Below are 24,284 nucleotides of genomic sequence, written 5' to 3'. Positions count from 1 at the left end.
TTATTTAGCATTTAGTTAACATTTGATAATTTTAATGAAATGAATAGTGGACTTTGAGTATATTAGCTGTAGTATTATGTAGTTATTACACTTTAAAGGCTCTATAACTACTGTCATGCTTCAAAAACAATGTTTTAAGATGGAGAAATATACACTTATTTTCTATTAAGTATATAGTTAAATATATAGTTGCAATACTATGTATACAAGGTAAAATCAAAGGACACATATAAGCAAAGGAGACGAGAATTGTGTTTTTTCCAAACAATTATATATACATTTCAGAGGAATGGTATGAGGGTGGACAGAAAAATATGTATAGCCCTTATACTATATCCTTTTATTTTTTGAAAAGGCTAGTAGTTCATCAGTTGTGGAATCCAACCTAAACTGTAGTGAATAAAAATATAATCTCTAAATAGCATGTGTATATACATGCACACACACACCAATGAAATGAATTTCATACATAAGGACAAAATTATTTTTTCACTTTTTGCTGTTGTGTAGTCTCAGTGATTCTATGCTAAAACATCTGCATAAAGTGTAGAACATTCAGTCTTTGAATTCTAACGTTGGATATTTGCTGAAAAAATATGCAATTGAATGAATTATTTTTATCTCTAATGGACCTCTAATTGAATGGACAGGGACAAAGTACAGAAGTTACTGAGCAAACATAGAACTGAACCTACAAAATCACCTCCTAGTGGCAAACAGGAAACATATGCACAGCAATACATGCTGCTATAAGAAAATGGAAAATTTGGGGGTGATTCATAAAATTGATGGTTTGGAAAAGCAAGAGAATACAAAATGCTTGCTCTTGCCCACTCTGCTTAATGAAAAATGAAAGCTCACTCTGAAGTTTTTAAATAATCAGAAGATCATCTACACAAATAGAAAATGCTATAAGTAATGAGAAAAAATGCAAAGCTATAAAGAGGAATCCTTCAAATATTTAAAATTTGCATATGACTAAATAATATGAACTCAAATAATTTACCTCTAAATTTCTTTGACATTTCAATAGCACATTAGGTGAAACAATAACTTTGAAAACACAATTTAGAGTTACAATAACATTATGCATAAAATCATATTTCTGCTTTAAGATTTTGTAGCCTACACTTTCCATATTCAATCAAGGTTCAGTTCATTGTTACTGTTTTCCTAAGGCATCACAGAGATCAGAGTTTTTCACCATGTAAACAATATTAGATGATTCCAGTGCCTTATACTGATTAAGAATTAGGTGGGTTTTAAAAAAAATCTGTGTGGAACTGCGAATGTTTAATTTCTCCTAAAATAACGAATAGTTCTATAAACAATTTCTTCTTTGCAAGTAAACAGATCCATTTTTCAGCCCTGTAATCAGTATGCATCTATTTAGCTACTTAACTGCAATGTGCTTCGGTTCATTAGGTGGCTACTGTTGTGTCTCAGCCTAGTTAAATTTTCACAGCAAGTTAATCTGTTTTATTACAAATGAGAACACAAGTGATAATATCTTCACCATTTGCCAAATACAGGGTTAACAGTATTTGCAACAAATCAATAAGGGCTTTTAAAAAGGTAAATTGCAAAGCTAAAACCCTAATCATTTTACTCATTGATGACTTCATTTTATTTGGCATTTATGACTTTTACAACACTGTTACTCTTCATGTATTTCATTCATGCCCCATCAAAAACAGCTTTTCAGAAACACTGCAAAAGTCTTCTCCAGATTCAGTCAAAGTAGCAGAGGAGGGAAATTTCTAAAACTGATATACACCTACCCAGTCAAATCCCAACTTTCCCCTTCAATTAGTAATATCATCTGCAACAGTATCTCAAATTCTAGCATATACTTACATAGGTCAAGGCTTATGCTTAAAAAGAGAGAGTATAGAAAATGTTATCAATTAATACATACTATTTCCTCTTCTATCACAATTTCCCTTTTTTATGGGGAGGAACATATCACAAATGGCCAAAAGAGACACTCATCATATTAAATTATTTGAGAGTACATTTGAACCTTAATAAAGAACAGGGTCAATGCTGAGAAAAATCAGTTTTATGCAAGGTTCAACACAGTCAATTTGGTATAGGATTTATTTTATGGGCACTACGGTATCAACTCTGCCCATTTTCACAGAGATCCTTTATTTCATCTCAATGTATTTCTTTACAGCCTTGGAAATATGGTAGTATTTGCATAACCCATGAAGTACTAATACACGCATATTAAATATGCTTATATGTATGTGTTCATGTGTGTAGTTGCCTTTTAAGAACGGCTATATCTTTTAAATTGTACCTCTGATATTATATTGATTCTTCTCAAGCATTCCATGAGGTTAATAATACTCAATTTGTCTTTTTATTTTTATTTAATTGGCATTCAACTCTCACTGTAATTACTCTTCCACATGTGAATCTATTAATGAGTTCCTAAAGGATTTAGTGGCATTTTGCTGCTGAGGAGTGGCTTTTGGAAGTTTATCTGAATGCAAGATATATTATTCACACATTTGTCTTGATATTTCATATTTAATTGACTTGTTCCTTCTGTACTGACCCCAGAGTTCTAGAGAAACAGAACAGATTGTAACTTAATGGACTTAAATAATAAACTAAGGGACAAGAAAACTAAAAGTTTGTTCATTTGTGTTGCTAACTTGGCATACCACTAATCCTGAACAAGAACTTGATGCTCAAGTTTGTCACCTTTGAATACTATTGGAAGCATAACACTTTATGAATTTTTATGAATCAGTTTAAGAATTTGTATGTATAGACAATCTTCAATTGACAATTGTATTTAAGATGAATATGTCAGGGCTTTCATGAATTTAGAAAAAAAACAAGCAGATGGGGATATAGCTGGAACATGTAACCATGGACAGTGCAAAATCATAGGCATGCCCTATATGTGACCCATGTGAGGGTCGGGCAAAGAACCTTCACCTCTTCAATGTGATCAACTGGTTCTGGAAGAGGCTGACAACTTAAGGGAATCGGCCATATCTGCTCATTGCACGTAAATGCCCTCGAGTTGGAGAATGGATAGCTCAGTGGGAATATGCAAGGCCTGCATAATTATATTGTAGGCTTGGACCCTGTCACCCACCCAAACACACACACACACACACACACACACACACATTCAATTCTCAATGTATCTTCATTTCATGTTCTAAAAGATAGTAATAGCTTTGTCTTTCCACAGAGCTCTTAGAATAAGACTCAAATAGTGATTTTTTTCAGTGAATTTGAATTATCACAAAACCCCTCTCTGTGTTGACTAATTTTAATACCAGATGTTCACATACTAATGCCATTGCCTTGTGACCATTTCCAATCAATTCATTAATTGCCAGCTGCTCGCTGAACAAAAAAACACAGCTAATCAGATGGTATTGGTAAATAGCCAAATAACAGCTTCCTACACTAAATTTCTTAAATTTGTTATTAGAGAAAACTGTGGCACACTGGTATGACAACGTTTCCTTTAAATACAGATGTAATGTATCATAAAATAATTAAATGTCAAATAGTAAAGAGGTTTTCATATCAGTCAGGTTTTTTTTTTTTTTTTTTTGTCTTTTTTGCCTTTTCTAGGTTCGCTCCTGCAGCATATGGAGGTTCCCAGGCTCTGACTGGACCCCTAGCCTCTGGGCTACGCCAGAGCCACAGCAACGCGGGATCCAAGCCGTGTCTGCGACTTACACCACAGCTCATGGCAATGCCAGATCCTTAACCCACTGAGTAAGGCCAGGGATCGAACATGCAACCTCATGGTTCCTAGTCAGATTCGTTAACCACTGTGCCATGATGGGAACTCCTCAGTCAGGTATTTTACCTATTCTTCCCTCAGAATTTTTCCACATTGACTAATATAACTGAAGGATGAAAGGCCTTACAAGCTTAATGATCATAATGCAATTTCCAATTTATGTTATGGTTATATTGGTTATTAGCTACAAATGCTAATAGCTGAGCCAACAGTAAAGGGATCTGAGCCAGACCTAAAGACTATGTGCCTGGCATAACAATATTCTCAAACTAGTTTCTGACAAAAATAAAAAAAATAAAAAAAAAAACAATAATAGCAAAACCGAAACAAAAAATATGTTTGCAACCTATAATGTCTTTTCCAGTTTTGGAATTAAAAGTCTATATCACTAATGATCATTTATGCTGAAAACACTTCCCAAAGTTTAATATCCAATGAATCATTTGTTTACATTCATTTATGAAGGAAACATTTATTGAGTGCCTAATGTACCCATTGGGGATGAAAGACCTGGTGTGTAGATGCTCATAATTCAAACTAAAGACTAAATAGTCCACACATAATCTTTCAAAGATACTTTAAAATAAAATATAAATCAGATCAATTCTGATATTAGAATGGGCACCACTCTTCAGTCCCCACCAGAACCCTAACCTTTCTTTTGTGGCATTAAGATCAAAGTAGCCATTACAGGTGAATGAATGCTCTCTGGGTGGAGGGTCCAATACCTGTATATACATCTAATGATGGGCAACCCTCAGTTCTGGTACTGATAAGAGGTTGCACAGACAAAGTATACAGAGAAAGTACTTTTTTCTCAGGCTAGCTCTTGGCCATGAATTTGGTTTCTACTTGCTACTATTTCTATATGGATTTTTGAATATAGAACATAATAAAATGATATATATACTGAGTATTTACCAGATATAGTGTTCTAAGTGTATAAATAAGCTTTGTCTCATTTAAGTCTCACGTGAACACTATGAGGTAGTTACAATTATCATCCCTAATTCATTGGTAAATAAGGCAAACTGAGATACAGGCAGGTTAATTAATTTTCCCAAAGTCACATAACAAGAAATAGTGATACTAGGATTCAAATACTGGCAGACAATCTGACTTCGGAGCCCATGCTCTTACTCATCATGCTATACTGCCTCCAGTGAAATATGCTTCTTAATGCATCTTACTTAGCTAACAAACTGTGATGGCTCTAGCCAGAAATAGTATATAATTCTATAAATTATTTTGATGGTGGGGCTTCTGCCTATTAATTTTGTGTTTTTGATAAAGTGCATACTAAAACTTTTCTAAACAGTGAATTCTGTGTTCTTGCTCTCTGCTTTCTAATAGAAAATGATCATAATAATAATAGAGTAAGCCAATATTCAGCAATAACTGTTCTTTTGGCCAAATTCAAGGCTAATTGCAATATACTTGCTGATTTTTCAATCTGTATTTTCCTTTTCCCCCAAAAAATTACTAGTTATTCTTACCTTGTCAACCATCTTCTCTCTCTAATGCTCTAGAAATAGTGCTGTCCAATACAATTTTCTGGAATGATGCGTACGTTCTCTACCTGTACCTTCTAATATAGTATTCACAAGTAACATGTGACTGTTGAGCAGTGGAAATGTGGTTAGTTGCAACTGAAAAACTGAAGTTTTCATTTTATTTAATTAATTTAAATTGAAATAGGAATTCCTGCTGTAGCGCAGCAGAAACAAATCTGACTAATAACCATGAGGATGCATGTTTGATCCCTGGCCTCGCTCAGTGGGTTAAGGATCGGCATTGCCATGAGTTGTGGTGCAGGTTACACATGAGGCTCAGATCTGATGTTGCTATGGCCATGATGTAGGCCAGCTGCTACAGCTACAATTCAACCCCTAGCCTGGGAACTTCCATATGCCATGAGTGCGGCCCTAAAATGACAAAAAAAAAAAAAAAAAAAAAAAGAAAACATTGAAATAAACACATGTGGCTAGTAGTTACTATATTGAAAAGTGTTGCTTTAGTAGGTATATGCTAGTTATCCTTGATAATTATTTACCATCATAGAAGTGGGGAAATTTATTAAACTATAAGCAAACATATATTTTCTTTAGATATCTAAGCTTCTAAAAGTCACATCACTCCTCAAAGCTCTAAAAAGCTATGGTTTTCTCTCCTACCTGTGAAAAGGAAATTAAAAATGCAAATGCCAGCCAGGTCTAGTCTCCCTTGTCTTAGCTTTCATCATTTAAGGGCATTTGCAGAAGTTAACACCTCTAATCACAAAATTCTTTTCACATTGTGGTGGAAATATTTACACACTGGTAGAAGAAAAAGCCAGGAATGCAACTATGCTCCTTCCAACTTGACTTTATTCTATGTCAAGGTGGTATAATTTTAATTGGTAAACTGATCACTCATTCATTTTTATAGAGAATTCTCAAACTTTGAGTTAATATGTTATGCTTTTCTGAAGAAATAGAAAATAATAGGTGAACATGTCTCAAATGATTTTGTTTTGCTTAATGTATATGGGAGGAGATTGGCAATAGATAGTTTGATTTGATAAACATTTCATATTTCCTATAACACTTTAAAAGGAAAGTGTTGTTTTGGAGCCTATTTAAACTAGGGTTGATTGTTAAATATGCAGTAATTTTGTGAGCCAGGTGTTAAGCTGTTGGTAACTTGGAATCAGCCATGGTGAGAATATTTATACCACGGAAATTGGCAAAAATTATAAGTCAGCGGTTTTCTTTTCACTTTTTTATTTTGTTTTGTTTTTTATTTCTTTTTATTTTGTTCTGTTTTTAATTTTGTTTGTTTGTTTGTTTGTTTTTGGAGAGTTGGTTTATAGGCACACCATTGGATATTGGTCCAAATATAAAATCTAAAACACTGAACTTTTAGGTCTATTACAGGAATCTGAAGGTTTTCAATTTTACTCTGATGGTCAACATTATCGGACTAAACAAATAATAAGATTATGACTAAGTACACTAAGTGTTGCATTCATTTGAGTCTATGAGCATTCAAACAAACACAAGATTGTCAAATTATAAAAATACATATTATTTGAATATGCAATCACAGTTGACTATATTCAACATCAATCCTTTTAAAGAACCTCAAAAATTTTAGACAAACATGCACTCTAAAAGTCATTTGCTGATAAAATTTTAAGCACATAGAATATAGGAAATTTTAAATCACTATAGGCAGTTTCGATTTTTATTATGACTCAGGAACCCTGGCCTCATAGAGTATAAAACAAAATCAGCAAAAGCACATTTTCAAAATAGTACATAAGATTTCATTTTGTCTATTTAAAAATTTAATCAAGAATTCTGTTTATTGTTTGTATCTCCCTATTAGGTCATAAGCCTTAAAAACCACCTCAGGGACTCAAGCAATGGAGAACAAAAAATGTGGATGGACCTGTGATCTTTTGAAACTAAGTATCAGTGGCTTCTTCTCAATTAGTTAACAATATGCTTGCAAGTAAATGCCAAATTGTCTCACCTGAATTAAAATGAGGAGTTAACATGACTTATAGATTAGCCTAACCAGTTTTCTGATGTAGACTTAATCAGAAATGTAAACATAGAAACAAAGTATAAAGAATGTGAAAGATTTATTTTGCAGAAAGACAAAGTGAAGCACAGGAATACTAAAATATTTCCTCTCAGGGATTTTGATCAGAAATTCTAAGTGCTGGAAATTAAATATGGTTTGTATAGCAAGTCATTCACTAACTTGATACTCTGTATTTATCAAATATTCAAAGCACATACTGCAAGACCAGCTTCCAAAAGAAATTGTGATCACATTCTCAAGGTCATCAGTGACACCACACAGCCATCAGCTTAAAACAAACTATACTAAAGGCGAATAGCAGATGTTTAGAGGGATTCTGAAAACTTGTATCCCTGTTACAGCATGTTTTTTAAATTCCAGGGATTATTTTTAAATGCTATGTAAAAAGGAAAAGTTTAACTTGAAAGTAAAAAAAAAAAAAATATGTAAACGATAAGACTAATTTAAACACATCAAGAAGTTTGGTAGCTCTTTTGCGAATATTTATAAATTTAATACAAGTAAACACATATTTTGGACTTTTTTGTAATGTGTTCTAATCTGTTATTGTGTATATTAAGTTTCTGATATATATTTGTTTTTTCTTCAGCTTTGTTTTAAACTGGTGAAAGTAGGGATATAATGGACATACTAGTGGACTTTTAACTATAGATATCCTTTCCTAGGTGATGCTATAATCACATTAGATTGCCTATGATATGGACTGAGTGCTTGTCTCCCAAAAATGCATATGTTGAAACTCTAATCCTAAATGTGATGCTATTTGGAGATGGGCATTCTGGAAGGTAATAGGTCATGGGGGGGGTCTTCATATTGAGATTAGTGCCCTATAAGAAGAGGCAAAGAAGTGCTCTCTGTCTCTCTTTTTCTTCAATATGGAGAAAGAAAGAAAATCATATGCAAACAAGAAAAAGAACTCTCACCAGGAACATAATCAGCAGGCACTTTGATCTTAGATTTCCCAGATCTCTAGAATTATGAGAAATTTCTCTTGTTTATGCCATTCAGTCTATGGCATTTTGTTACAGCAGACCACCTGAGCTCAGACAATAAAACATAAAGCAAAGAGGGTTCTCTGAAGCAGGCCATTGTAATTTTTCCTTAATTCATAGTGGATTCTCCAGAAAAGATAAATAAAATGTCATAGTTATAGCATTTATTTTTAAATATTAAATGTTAAATTTTCTGATCATTCATATTTTGGAAGGAGAATTTACCTCTAAATGCTAAGAATAATATACAATATCTGGTGATGTCAATGCAAATATTTTCTGAGTAATTACAATGAATAATACAAATTTAAATATCCGTCTTTGGAGTTCCAATTGTGGCTCAGAGGGTTAAGAAACCAACTAGTATCCATGAGGATGTGGGTTCAATCCATGGCCTTGACCAGGATCTGGCATTGCTACAAGTTGTGGCATAGGTTGCAGGTGCAGCTCAGATCTGGCGTTGCTGTGGCTGCAGCTCAGATTTGATCCCTAGCTTGGGAACTTGCATATGCCACGGTTGCGGCCCTAAAAATAAAATTAAATAAATAAATAAATAAATTATCTTGTTTTTTATGACAAACTACCAGGATAAATTAATCCACAAATGTAAATAGAGAAATTTATTTTTTGAATAGTTCCTAAGGTCCACAATAAGCATTACATGATGAACTCTCAATATATAGGTTGCCCACTGCTTATATGATCCTAGTAGACTGAACTTTGAAAGTGTACTTCACCAAGAAGCACACTGAAAAGAAATTTTTGTTGAAATATAGATCAACAGAAGTATGAACTTTTTGTCCTTATAATTGGGTATCATATAGCTATTATCATATTGATAAGTGTTCTAGAAGGAAGGGGTGAAGTTTTAAAATAGGAACACCTAGTTTTTCAATTAATTAAAATTTTTTGTTATGGTAGTTCCTGTGAATTATTATTTTAAAACTAATAATGTTACTATTATACAATAGTACCTTTGCAAAAACCATCAAGCAAAACTTGGCAACTCTGTTAAAAGCCTCTCACTATATACTCACTGAAATCAACTCTTTTAATTTTTTTTCTTTATTTCCTTCTCATCCTCTGATGGAAATCTACTTCTATAGATTTGTAGATAAATTTATTCAAAAGGAATTCAGAATAAATATATTGTTTTCAACTGACATTAATCAAAATAAATGTATGAAAGCAGATCCAACTTTCTTCAGCATAAAATAGTTTCTGCATATTTGTCAGGACTTAAATAATCACATGATCTAAAGTCAGCTTTCACAAAACAGCATCCAATTGTGTTTGTGAAGATTCTGACTTTCTTTTTTAAAAAGTTTGCATATGAAATAGACAAATCAACAATAAACAAAAATATAACTATATTGCTCTACTACATTAACAATATTTTGGTTATTAAAGAAGAAAATAATTATCCATTTCAGTCATCACCACCAATAACCAAATACTAGTCATGAGCTCCATCCCCAAGTGCCTCTTTGCTCCAAATTCTCTGCAAAGCTATCCAATGTCTCAAGCATTCAACCAAAATGTAGTTGATTCGGTCTAAGCAATGGTCATTAAGAAAGTAAACAAATGTACTTTTGAAGAGCCATAAACATGCCTCTATTGAGAGTTTCTTCTTATCATTTCAACCTGCTACTATGCTATTACTTTAAATCATGTTTTGTCTCATAATAGTGTTTCCCAGTTTTGTGTGGGGTCACATTTACTCAGTAGACATCCAGTTTCAAAATCATAAGAAACTTATTCCATCTTTTAATTCATGTTCATTGGTGTATTTTTTCTCTCAAAGACAACACTGATTCCTGGTTTACATTCTGATCAAACACTCAAACAAAGCTCTGATTAGCTGGAATAGACTAATTCACAGAGGGCCACAATCTTTACAGGAAGCACACTGCTACTTAGCCATGGAAAGATATATGGAGCTTAATAAAAATTTATCAGTTTTCCTTTTCCTTTCCTACAAAGATTGTTATTTCATTCATTGTTTTGGAAGTCTACAAAACTGGAAGTTAAATTAAAATGGAACAAAAATGTCCAATATTTCACATTTCCTCTGCCTTCACTTCTTTTACTCCCATTTGCATCTATCACAATCATATCAATATTTCAAGACCCAGATCAAATCCATCAGCTGTAATGCCATTTGTGATTCCTACTCTCTCTCCTGCAACTAGGTTTGATCTTTTCCTCCTCTAAATTTCTGTAATACTTGGTGATTTTCTATGCTATCCATCATAGTCTGTGTTGTTGTACAAGTGAAATGGGTACTTGCTGTTTGTCTCAAATTTAGTTTGTGAGTCATGGAAGTCAGGAACTATGTCTGAATTATTTCCCATATTGCTCTATATAATGTGTATGTATCAAAATTATAATATTTGTTGAATAAATGAACAAAGGAATAAATCAATGGATTTCCCTAATTAACTATACACTGTTGATCCTATATGGCCTTATATTATCTCTTCACCAAAAGTAAATATGTATTAGAAAGTGTAGTTCACATGACACCTGGAGGGCAGAGAGACTGTGTGCCCCACTAATAGGAGACATAAGGAGAATTATAAAATATCATTTGCGTTTCATTACCCAATGGTTTTTGCATATTCTTTTCTGTCATTAGCTGGGCGTGCCACCCACACACAGTGTTCATGAATATGCAAAATAAGAAACTAGAATTAAAGGTCATATCTGTGGTCATTCAATAAAAACAAACAACAATAATAAAAAACACCTTAGCAGGCCTAGTCATAAATCAAACTCATCAATACTTATGCTAAGCAACTGAGTCAATGAGCTGTGTGTTTATACTGAAGATCTAGTGGTAATGCTAAGACTTTATCAAAATTTACATGTAATTAACAACTTTATGCTCTTCTAAATCATGATTCTTACCTTAATAACAGAGGCCCCAGCTCTGGAGAGTGGACTGTGAATCTGGGCTGCAGCAGCCATGTTGGCAATAGTATTAAGATGGTTCATCTGATTCATTGCCATAGCAACTGATGCAGGAGGTAAGCTGACTGGAAGTAGAGGATGAGGCATCATCATAAACGGCAGATCCAGTCCTAAAAGAGGCAGTGCATGTTAAATTATCATATTAGTTACATTATTTGGATGAAGAGAAATCACATCAAAATTGATGCTATAAATGAGTAAAAGTATCTAAATTTACTCTTGTTGACTTTTTATTTTTTTATTTTTATTTTTTGTCTTTTTGGGGGCTGCACCCATGGCATAAGGAGGTTCCCAGGCTAGGGGTCGAATTGGAGGTGTAGCTGCTGGCCTACACCACAGCCACAGCAATGCCAGATCTGAGCCGTGTCTGAAACCTACACCACAGCTCATGGCAATGCCGGATCATTAACCCAGTGAACGAGGCCAGGGATCGAACATGTGTCTTCACAGATGCTAGTCAGATTCATTCCCGCTGAGCCACAACTAGAACTCCCACTCTGGTTAACTTTTTAAAATGAAGTTTTAATATATCCTAGTATCTCTTTGAGCAATTAATAGTACCTATGGGATTTAACATTGTTTTGTAATTTTAAAAAGTTTCTATATCTGCTTTCTCCATTTGCCAATATTCCTTTTTCTTCCTCTCATACCCAAAATATTTGTGATTCAACTTTTTTACTCAAAAAAATAAAAATTTTTAAGTTTTTTGTTTAAGTAAAAGAAGTAACTTTTTATTAATCCTCATAATGTATTGATGTATTGATAGTGTCTATCTAGCTTAACTTTTCCTTTAGGAGACATAATGGTGCTAGTAAGACAAGAGATAGATTCTCTAGGCCTCAGAATTATTGAAAAAAATAAAACTTGGAATACATCCTACTCTTTAGTTAAAAATCTGTAAAATGAATGCTTATAGTTCTAATTTGAAGCCTTTGTCAATAAGGAATAATTTCCCTATCAAAATATCAATCTATTTTTCAGTTTAATAACAAATATCAATATCTTTGAGTAGTGTCAATAATTCTATTTGTTTTATTATGCAACATGAAATATTTTTCACACATTTTAAATTTCTTAAAGAATATCTTTCAAGTATTATCCACATTACACTTGTGGTAGCACAGATATGTCATATGAAAATTAAAAATAATTGTCTTCTTATTCATTATAAGGTTGGGATTTGCGAGGAAACACCATTGAACATAGGCTAGGGAAAGTTAGCCAAACATTACGGATGTTAACACGACTATAATAAGTAAACCACAGCATTTTCCAATGTATTTTAAACTATTGTCTAGACAGTAATCTTGCCTTCTTTTGGATGTGAGCCCAGAAACTAGGAATCTTTAATAGATGTTCTAAAACGTGCTTCCCTGTAATTTCCCTAAATTATTACAGACTACAGAAATTCTACTATGGGAAATTTTTATATTCATCTTACACACAATTATCAACTGTTAATAGCATCTCTTTTTCCTCTTTGCTATCCCTTCATTTTTTCTTGCTTCCCATATCACAATAATGATACAACATGAATCTATAGGAAGTATATTCCCTTAAATCTCAGTCCTTAAAACAATAGTAATAGTAATACAAACACTTAAAACATATTTTTAGGATGAAAAAGAGGCTAGAAGAAATAATGCTGTTAATTGATTTAAGGTCTATCTCCTGGGTTCAATAATGATGGCTGAATTAAAGTCATTAACAAAAAAATTTCAAGGGCAGCACAATGCAATAAAAAAAACCCATCCAGATGGTCTTATACATTAAAGTGATTATCTCAATCAAAGAAACTTCTAAATAAAGAGTACAACAGTCATCAATATTTCTGATAAAGACAGCCACAAAAAATACTCTGTTATCAGAATTACACAAGGATTAAAAAAACCTAGAAATATATTCTACACTCCCTGTGATGCCAAATCCCCAGAAAATAAAAAGTATTTTAAACTCTTCCCCATCACTTCATTTATGGCTCACTCTCTGAATCCTTTTTAGGAACAATCTATCAAACTGAATTTTCAGTTGTGAAACTTTTTCCCGTGATTTTTAATTTAAAGCCTCATCAGAGTGTAAGAACTGAATTCAAAATGGACTTTTGTACCTACCTTCAAACTAGTTCATTTTCAGTTAGTCTTTCAAAATTACTTAGATATATATGCCCTTTTATACTTTACCCATCATACAGCTTTGCTATAGTGGTGGGATATTGCATAACATATAAATTAATAACTGTTTATCTTTCCCTTAAAATTTCACTTTATACTTAACATAAAAGCAAGCATTAGTAACCTAGATTTCTATACAAATTTCTCATTTAACACAAACCCAAGATAATTATAGACTTCCAATTCTTTGTGTATTCAGTGTTTTAAGAGCAGATTGATCAAAATAGAGATGAAAAATAGTCATCGGTGCCTCCCTTTATCGCTCAAATAGTTAAATCAACTTTTGTTCAATTCACACTTCCTTAACAGTGTGATACTCTTTCTTCATTCTCCAAAAGTTTCTAGCATCACCCAGATACCATCTGGCCATATCGTCATATGCCTACTTAAAATCCAGTTGACAAGCAAACTAAATGCAAATCACAAACAGAATTTAACAGCCCACTGACAGTTTTAAAATATAATTCATTAAACATTTCAAATAACCATGAAGGACTTAAAAGTCACAACTTCAGATCATGACCAACAATAACTGTCAATTGACTATAATAATCTAAAATTTAAGTTAATATTTCTATTACAGGAAAGTTTAACAGTAACTCCACATGAGTTTCACATGCAAAGCCTATGCAAGTACTGAATTATGTAAGTCAACCTTTTCCCAAAGCTGAAAATATTAAATCATCAGCTGTCAATAATACACAACACTCCAGCAATCTAACTCATTTTGTCATATGTCAGAAATGTACAGACTTTCAACAGAGTGATAATGAAGACAAACTTTTTTAAAACCACCAAAATGGGTTTCCTCTTTCATGTCAATCACTATCAGCACTATTTCCAAGGCATCTTGGTATTCCAGCAACTCCTATAACTTTTATACTAGTGCATGGCACTGTCTCCTCCCAGCCATTAATGCTACAAACTTCAGCAATACTCTAATCTTCCTTCTTTGGTTTCCAAGACATGTACTAGTGTGGAGAATTTGTTACAATGGATAAATCAGTATTTGTTGCAATAGATGAATCAGAATTGTCCATAGTGTGTGTTAGGGTTCACTCTGTATTGCATTTCCTATGGCTTTGGACAAATGCACAATATCATGTATCTAAAATTACAGTATCATATGGAACAATTAGTTTCACTTCTTAAAAATCCCTCATGCTCCATTTATTTATCCTTCCTCTTATATTTTACTTTTAATGTCTCTATAGATTTGCCTTTTCCTGAATGCCTTATAAATGGAATCATATCATATTTAGTCTCTTCAGGCTGGCTTTGTTTCACTTAGCAATATGCACTTAAGATTCATTCAAGACTTTTCTAGGCTTCACAGATCATTTGTTTTTATTGCCAATTATTGTACATGATATGGGTATACCACAGTTTGTTTACTCATTCACTATTGAAGGAGACCATGGTTGCTTCCAACTTTTAGAAACAATGAATAAAGTTGCTAAAAACATTGGTATGTAGATATTTATGTGGAAATAGTTTTCAATTTCATTTGGATAAACAGGGGAGAATATGTTTAGCTTCATGAGAAACTACCAAATGCTTTCCAATGTGGCTGTACCATATCGCATTCTCACCAGCGATGAATGAGAGTTCCTGTTGTTCCACATCCATTCCAGCAATTAATGTCAATGGAGTTTTGGATTTTAGCCATTCTAATAGGTGTGCAGAGGTATCTCATTTTTAATTTGAAATTCCCTAATGAAATATGATGTTGAGTATGTTTTCATATGCTTATTTCTCATCTGTATATCTCATTTGATGAAGTGTCTCGAAGTTTTTGGCCCATTTTTGAGGTTTTTTTTTTAAATTTGAAGTGTAATTGACTTATAATATTTTATTAGTTTCAGATGTACAACTTAGTGATTATAGTTATAGATTATACATCATACAAAGTTATTATAAAATATTGACCCCATTCCCTGTTCGTTACATCACTGTAACCTATTTATTTTAAAACTGATAGTTTGTACCTCTTAATCCCCAGCACCTATATTGACTTCCCCCATGCTTGTTACTTTTGATAACTACTAGTTTGTTCTCTGAATCTATGAGTCTGTATCTATTTTTTAAATATTTGTTCATTTGTTTTGTTTTTCAAATTCCATATATAGTGAAAAATATAGTATTTATTTTTCCTTGTCTGATTTATTCCACTAAGCATAATACCCTCCAGGGTCTATCTATGTTGTTGCAAATGGCAAGATTTCATTCTTTTTTATGGCTAATATTCCATTGTATATATACGTATATGCCTATACATACATAGGCATTCAGGTGGCTACCATATCTTGGCCACTATAAATGGCAACAGTTCATGCTGCCGTGAACACTTAGCTGTGTATTTCCTTTCAAATTAGTGTGTTTTGTTTTTGTTTTTTTTTTTTTTCAGATAAATACCCAGGAGTTGATGGTATGGTCATTCTATTTTTAATTTTTTCAGGAACCTCCATATCATTTTCTATAGTGGCTGAACCCAATGTACATTCCATCAATAGTACATGAGGGTTCCTTTACTCCACATTCTTGACAATACTTGTTATTAATTATCTTTGTGTTAATTGTCATTCTTATGGGAATGAGGTGATATCTCATTTTGGTTCTGATTTGCACTTCTCTGATGAATAGTGATGGTGAGCATCTTTTCATGTGTCCTTTGACCATCTATATGTCTTCTTTGGAAAAATGTCTAGTAAGGTCCTCTGCTCAATTTTTAATCAGGTGATTTTTTTTAAGTTGATGTATGAATTTTTTGTATATTTTGGATATGAATGCCTTACCAGATATATCTACTGCAAATATTGTCTCCCTTTCAATAGGCAGCCTTTTCTTTTAACAGTTTCCTTCAGAGTTCCTATTGTGGTAAAGCGGAAATGAATCTGACTGATGTCCATGAGGATTCAGGTTCAAACCCTGCCCTCACTCAGTGGGTTAAGGATCTGGCATTGCTGTGAGCTGTGGTGCAGGTTGCAGACTCAGCTTGGATCCTGCATTGCTGTAGCTCTGAATTGACCCCAAGCCTGGGAACTTCCATATGCCATGGTGCAGCCCTAAAAAGCTAAAAATAAAAATAAATACTTTCCTTCACTGTGCAAAAGCTTTTTAGTTTGATGTAGTCCCAGTTGATTATTTTAGCTCTTGTTTCTCTTACCTGAGGACACATATCCAAAAAAATATTGCTAAGACAAATGTCTAAGACTTTACTGCCTATAGTTTGTTATAAGAGTTCTCTGTTTCAGGCCTTAAATTTAAGTCTTTAATCTGTTTTGAGTTTATCTGTGTACATAGTGTGAGAATGTAGTCCAATTTGATTCATTTGCATGTGGCTATCCAGTTTCCCAACACTATTTACTGATAGGGCTGTGTTATCACATGGTAAGTTTTGCCTTCCTTGTCATAGATTAATTGACCATGCAAGTCTGGGATCACTTTTGGGCTCCCTATTCTGTTTCATAAATGTATGTGTCTGTTCTTGTGCCAGTACCATACTGTTTTGATTACTATAGCTTTGAAGTATAATTTGAGATCAGGGAGGAATTACCTCCAGCTTTGTTCTTTTTTTTTTTCTTTTTTTTTTTTTAATGGCTGCACCCACAGCATATGGAAGTTCCCAGTCTAGGTGTCAAAATGGAGCTGCAGCTGCCAGCCTATACCACAGCCACAACAATGCCAGATCCAAGCCATGTCTGCAACCTACACTGCAGCTCACAACAACTCCAGATCCTTAACCCACTGAGCAAGGCCAGGGATCAAAACTGCATCCTCATGGATACTAGTTGGGTTCATCACCACTGAGCCACAATGGGAACTCTGGTTTTAGTCTTTTTCAAGATTATTTTGGAGTTTTTTAGGATTCCATACAAATTTTAGAATTATTTCTTCTAGTTCTGTGGGAAATGCCATTGGTATTTTGACTGGGTTTGCATTGAATTTGTACATTGCTTTGGGTAGTATGGTCATTTTAGCAATCTTCCAACCCTTTGAGCATAGTGCATATCTTCCATTTGTGATATCTTGAATTTCTTTCATCCGTCTCCAATAGTTTTCTGAGTAAAAGTCTTTTTAACTTCTTGGTTAGGTATATTCCTAGGTATATTATGCTTTTTCATGCAATTGAAAATGGAATTGTTTTATTTTCTCTTTATGCTAATTCATTGTTAGTATATAGGATTGCGATAGATTTCTACATATTAATTTGGTTTCCTACAATTTCACTGAATTTATTTTTTAGATCTAAAAGTTTTTGGTTGTATATTTAGAGTGTTCTAACATAGTATAATGTCATTTGCAAACAGTGCCAATTTTTTCTTCTCTTTCAATTTGGATTTCTTTTTTTTTTTAAATCTGATTGTTGTGGCTAGAATAATATTAAATAAAAGTGGTGAGAGTGGGCATCCTTGACTTGTTCCTGATCTTAGATGAAGTGCTTTTAGCTTCCCACCACTGTTTATGATGTTGGGGGTTGGCCTATAATATATGGCTTTTATTATATATTGATATATTTCCTCTATCCCAACATTGTTAAGAGTCTTTAAAATAAATAGATGTTGGATTTTGTCAAGAGCTTTTTCTGCATATATTGAGATGATTTTTATCCTCCGTTTTTTTTTTTTTTTTCTTTGTGCCTTTTCTAGGGCCACTCCATGGCATATGGAGATTCCCAAGCTAGGGGAGGTCCAATCAGAGTCGTAGTCACTGGCCTATGCCAGAGCCACAGCAAAGTGGGATCCAAGCCACATCTGCAACCTACACCACAGCTCACAACAACGCCAGACCCTCGACCCACTGAGCAAGGCCAGGGATCGAACCTTCAACCCCATGGTTCCCAGTCAGATTCATTAACCACTGTGCCACGACAGGAACTCCTCCTTTGTTTTCTTAATGTGGTGAATTATGTGGGCTGAGTTGCTGATATTGAACCATTCTTGCTTCATGGGAATAAATTCCCCTTGATCACAATATATGATCTTTTTAACATATTGTTTGCTAATATTTTGTTGAGGAATTTTGCATCCTATGTTCATCAGTGATACTGCCTCTAATTTTCTTTTTTTGTGGTGTCTCTAGTTTTGGTATAAGTGTGATGTTGGCCTCATGGAATGTGTTCAAAAGTGTTTCTTCTTCAATATTTTGGAATAGTTTGGGAATGATAATCATTAACTCTTCTCTAAGTATACGGTAGAATGCACCTGTGAGGCTATTACTGGACTTTTATTTGTTGGGAGTTTTTCTATTACTGATTCAATTTCATTACTAGTCTGTTCATATTTTCTCTTTCTCCCAGATTCAATCTTGGAGGATTGTATGTTTTTTCATTTCTTCTAGCTTTTACATTTTATAGGCATATAATTGTTCACTGTAATCTCTTAGGATCCTTTGTATTTTTGTGGCATTGGTTTAAATTATCCTTTTTCATTGTTGAATTTTTTTAGTTGGGTCTTCTGTTTGTTTTCATGAATTTATCTAAAGATTTATCAATTTGTTTATCTTTTCAGAGAATCAACTTTCAGTTTCTTAATCTTTAATATTTTTGTCTCTATATCGTTTATTTCGGCTCTGATCTTTATTATTTCTTTCTACTAACTTTGGGTTTTGTTTGTTCTTCTTTTTCTAGTTCCTTTAAGTGCAAAGTTAAGTTGGTTGAGGTTTTTCATGTTTCCTGAAGTGAGCTGATATCACCATAAACATCCTTCTTAGAATGCTTTTGTTTCCCATTAATTTTGAATTACTGTGTTTTCATTTCCATTTGTCTCCAGGTATTTTTTTATTTCCTTTTTGATTTATTAGTGACCCATTGATTGTTTAGTAGTATACTGTGCAGCCTCCACATGTTTGTATTTTTGCAGTTCTTTTTCTTATGGCTGATTTCTATTGTCATAGTATTGTGGTGGGAAAAGATGCTTGACATGATTTCAACCCTCCTAAATTTACTGAGACTTGTTTTGTGGCCCAGCATGTGATCTATTCTAGAAACTGTTCCATGCACACTTGCAAAGAATGTATATTCAGCTGCTGGTGTATGGAATGATCTATATATTATCTATTAATTCCATCTGATCTAATGTGTCAGTTAAGGAGTGATTTTATCTGAGTGATAGATCCACTGATGTAAATAAGGTGTAAAAGTCACCTACTATTTTTGTGTTACTGTCAAATTCTCCCATTAGGTTTGATAATATTTTCTTTATGTATTGAGGTGTTCCTATGTTGGGTTTATATATATAGTTGCAATCGGTATGTCTAATTCTTGGATTGATCCTTTTATCATTATGTAATGCTTTTGTTTCCCTTGATATAGTTTTTGTTTTAAATTTTACATTATCTGGAGTTCCCGTCGTGGCACAGTGGTTAACGAATCCTACTAGGAACCATGAGGTTGCGGGTTTGATCCCTGCCCTTGCTCAGTGGGTTAATGATCCAGTGTTGCCGTGAGCTGTGGTGTAGGTTGCAGACACGGCTCGGATCCCACGTTGCTGTGGCTCTGGTGTAGGCTGGCAGCTACAGCTCCGATTAGACTCCTAGCCTGGGAACCTCCATATGCCACGGGAGCAGCTCAAGAAATGGCAAAAAGACAAAAAATAAATAAATAAATAAATAATAAATTTTACATTATCTGATACAAATGTTGCTATCCCAGCTTTCTTCTTTTCAACTTGCATGAAGCATCTTTTTCCACCTTCTCTGTTTCAGTCTGTGTGTGCCTTTAGATCTGAAGTGAGTCTCTTGTAGGCAGCATATGTATGGGTCATTTTTTCAATCCATATAGCCATATCTGTTTCTTTAGATTGGAATATTTAGTCCAATTACATTTAAAGTAATTATTGATGGATATGTACTTATTGTCATTTTATTAATTACTTTTTTTTTTTGTCTTTTCTAGGGCCTTTCCCATGGCATATGGAGGTTCCCAGGCTAGGGGTCGAATCAGAGCTGTAGCCACCAGCTTATGCCAGAGCACAGCAACATGGGATCCGAGCCGCATCTGTGACCTACACCACAGCTCACAGCAATGCCAGATCCTTAACCCACTGAGCGAGGCCAGGGATCAAACCTGCCACCTCATTGTTCCTAGTCAGATTCATTAACCACTGAGCCATGATGGGAATTCCACTTTCTGGTTGTTTTTGAAGTTTTATTACTTTTTGATTTTTTCTCTCTTCCCTTGTGATTTGATGACTATCTCTAATATTATGTTTGGATGCTTTCTCCTTTGTATCTGTATCTATTATGGTTCTTGGTTTGTGTTTACCATATGTTCCACATATTAAGTTGATGATCTCTTAAACATCAACAGAGTCTAACAACCTTGTATTTTATCCCCCATCCTTCACATATAATGTTTTTGGATCATGTTTTACTGTGTGTGTGTGTGTGTGTGTGTGTGTATGTACCACTTAGCAAATTATTGTGGCTATAGATGACTTTACTTTTATCTTTGAACCTTCCTACTAGATTAAGTGGTTGATCTACTACCTTTCTTGTATATTTGCCTTTACCAATGAGATATTTCCTGTCATAATTTTTATATTTCTTGATGTGGTCTTTTCTTTTCCTCTTAAGTAGTTTTAACATTTTTTGTAAAGCCATTTTAGTGGTGCTGAACTCTAGTTTTTGCTTGTCTATAAAACTACCTCTTCTTCAAATATGAATGGTAGCCTTGCCAGCGTACTTAATCTTGTTTGCAGGTTTTTCACTTTCATCACTTTTTTCTTTTTTAATTTTTATAATGATTTTTATTTTTTCCATTATAGCTGATTTATAGTGTTCTGTCAATTTTCTACTGCACAGAAGGGTGACCCAGTCACACATGCATGTATAGATTCTTTTTTCTCACATTATCATGCTCCATCACAAGTGACCAGGCATAGTTCCCAGTGCTGCACAGATCTCATTGTTTATCCATTCCAAAGACAATAGTTTGCATGTATTAACTCCAAATTCCCAGTCTCTCCTACTCCCTCCCCCTAGCTCTTGGCAACCACAAGTGTTCTTCATGTCCATGATTTTCTTTTTTGTGGAAAGGTTCATTTGTGCCACCTATTAGATTCCAGATATAAGTGAAATCATATGGTATTTGTCTTTCTGACTTCACTTAGTATGAGAGTATCTAGTTCCATCCATGTTGTTGCAAATGGCAATATTTTGTTCTTTTTTGTGGCTGAGTAGTATTCTATTGTGTATATATACCACATTTTATTCATCCATTCATCTGTCAATGGACATTTAGGTTGTTTCCATGTCTTGGCTATTGTGAATAGTGCTGGAATGAACATACAGGTACATGTGTCTTTTTCAAGGAAAGTTTTGCCCAAGAGTGGGATTGCTGCATCATATGGTAATCCTATATATAGTTTTCTAAGGTACCTCCATACTATTTTCCATAGTGGTTGTACCAGCTTACATTCCCACCAACAGTGCAGGAGGGTTCCCTTTTCTCCACACCCCCTCCAGCATTTGTTATTTGTGGACTTATTAATGATGGCCATTCTGCCTGTCGTGAGGTGGTAACTCACATTAGTTTTGACTTGCATTTCTTTAATAATCAGTGATGTTGAACATCTTTTTTTGTGCTTGTTGGTCAAGCCATCTGTATATCTTCTTTGGAGAAATGTCTATTCAGGTCTTTTCTCCCTTTTTCCAGTTGGGTTGTTTGCTTTTTTGCTGTTGAGTTGTATAAGTTGTTTGCATATTTTAGAGATTAAGCCCTTGTCAGTTACATTGATTGAAACTATTTTCTCCCATTCTGTAAGTTGTCTGTTTGTTTGTTTTTAATAGTTCCCTTTGCTGTGCAAAACTTGTCAGTTTGATTTTTTAATTTAGGTTATCATATTGTATTTCTGTTTAGTTCTTTATATTTTATAAGTCTTTGTTAAGCTTCTCACTCTGTTCATCCATTCTTTTCCTGAGCTATTTTAGCATCTTTATGATCATTAACTTGAACTCTTTATTGGGTAGAGTTTGCTTATCTCCAGTTTGCTAAGTTCTTCTTCAGTAATTTTGACTTATTCCTTTGTTTGGAACACATTCCTCTGTCTCCTATTTTGTCTAATTTTCTCTATATTTCTATGTATAAAGTAGGTTGGTTACACTTCCTGATTTTGGAGAATTGGCCTTATGTAGGAGACATCCTATGGGGCACTGCAGCACGAACCCTTTGGTCAGCAGAGCTATATGCACTAGAGGTGCACTCTCTCTGGGCTGCATGAGCTCTTCTATTGTGATGGAGTTATTGACTATGGGCACACTGGGAGGTGGGGTTAGTCTCCAGGCCATTCAGCTGCAGTATTTGTGCAATGGCTTCAGGCCCACAGGTGGGTAGGGCTGGGTCCTGGCAAGGCTGGCTACACCACTCAGGTAATCTCAGGGCTTATGCCAGCCCACTGGTGGGGGGATGATAGTTATCAGCATGGCAGGTTCATGGGCTCCAAACACCCACTGGTTACTGAGACCACATCCTGGGATGGCTGGATATGAGGCCTTGAGCTGGTACCAGCCTGCTAGTGGGTGGGACTTGTTCCTGGAGCAGTTCCCTGTGTGGCCAGTGGGGCCTAAGGCCAATGCCAACACACTGGTGGTCAGGGCCAATTCCCAGCTTGGCTGGGTGTATCACCTGGGGGATCCTATGACTGTTACAGACCTGTTGGTGGGTAGGCATAGGTCCCCATGTGGCTGGCTGCTTAGCTGGGTGAGGCAGGGACTCATGCTAGCCCACTAGTGGGGTTGTAAATCTGCAGTGCTAATAGACTAGAAGGAGAACTCCAAAATGTCACTTGCCAATACTGGTATCCTCATGATAAGATGATTTCCAAAAAATGGCTACTGGCAGAGTCTATGTCCCCAGGAGGAGTCCCAGTTGCATCTTGTCTTTCTGAGAGGCTCTCCAAGATCAGCAAGTAGGTCTGGCTCAATCTTCTTTCAAATTACTGTCTTCGTGCTGGGACTCCATGAGATTTTGTGTGCACTCTTTAAGAGCAGAGTCTCTATTTCATATAGCCCATTGGCTCTCCTTACACAAACTCTTCTGGTCTTCAAAGGCAGATGCTCTGGGGCTTTATATGTCTGATTCAAGACCCCTGGACTAGGGAGCCTGATGTGGAGCTTAGACAACTCTCCCTCTGGGAAAACCTCTGCAATTGTGATTAGCTTCCCATATTTGCATTATCTACTCTATGTGTGGATCCTGACAATACCAATCTCCACCCCTCCTATCTATCTTGTTGTGGTTCTTTCTTTGTCTTTAGTTGTGGATGTTTTCTGCTAGTTTTCAGGTCATTCTCAGAGATAGTTGCTTTGTAAATAGTTGTAACCTTGGGAGGAGGTGAGATCATGGTCTTCCTACTCTTCCATCTCAGCCACACTGCCTCCAATTCTTTAATTTTTTTTTAAGGCCAATGTCCACGGTGTATGGAAGTTCCCAGGCCAGAGACTGAATTCGAGCCACAGCTCTGACCTATGCCACAGCTGCAGCAATGCCAGATCCTTTAACCCACTGCACCATAGTGGGAACTCCTTTATTTTTAATAAATATGTGTCTTTGTATTTAAAGTGAGTTTTTTATAGAAAACAAATAGTTTGCTCTTGTTTTCTTATCTACTCTGATAGTCTCCATTTTAATTGCTGTGGTTTTTGCCTTTTTTTTTTGATACATGATTATATAGGAAGTATGTTGTTTTTAAGTACTGGAAAAATCATCAACATCCCAGGTCACTAACACACATGGGGCAGTGTATGTCTTTAATTGGTGTATATAGACCAATC

At 34.7% G+C, this 24,284-nt stretch overlaps 1 protein-coding gene across 4 annotated transcripts in view; it reads right to left on the bottom strand.

Annotated features, from left to right (window-relative positions):
* DACH2 (dachshund family transcription factor 2) overlaps positions 1–24,284 on the bottom strand; it is a 561,187-nt gene that overhangs the window by 100,015 nt on the left and 436,888 nt on the right. For all 4 annotated transcript variants that reach the window (XM_021079680.1, XM_021079681.1, XM_021079682.1 and 1 more), the window contains one exon: positions 11,278–11,450. In XM_021079680.1, coding sequence (XP_020935339.1) covers positions 11,278–11,450 — 173 coding nt within the window. The remainder of the gene's footprint in view (positions 1–11,277; positions 11,451–24,284) is intronic.

This window comes from Sus scrofa, chromosome X (genome assembly GCF_000003025.6).
Source record: "Sus scrofa isolate TJ Tabasco breed Duroc chromosome X, Sscrofa11.1, whole genome shotgun sequence".
NCBI classification, from domain to species: Eukaryota; Metazoa; Chordata; class Mammalia; order Artiodactyla; family Suidae; genus Sus; species Sus scrofa.
This window is presented reverse-complemented; position numbering and strand designations above follow the sequence as displayed.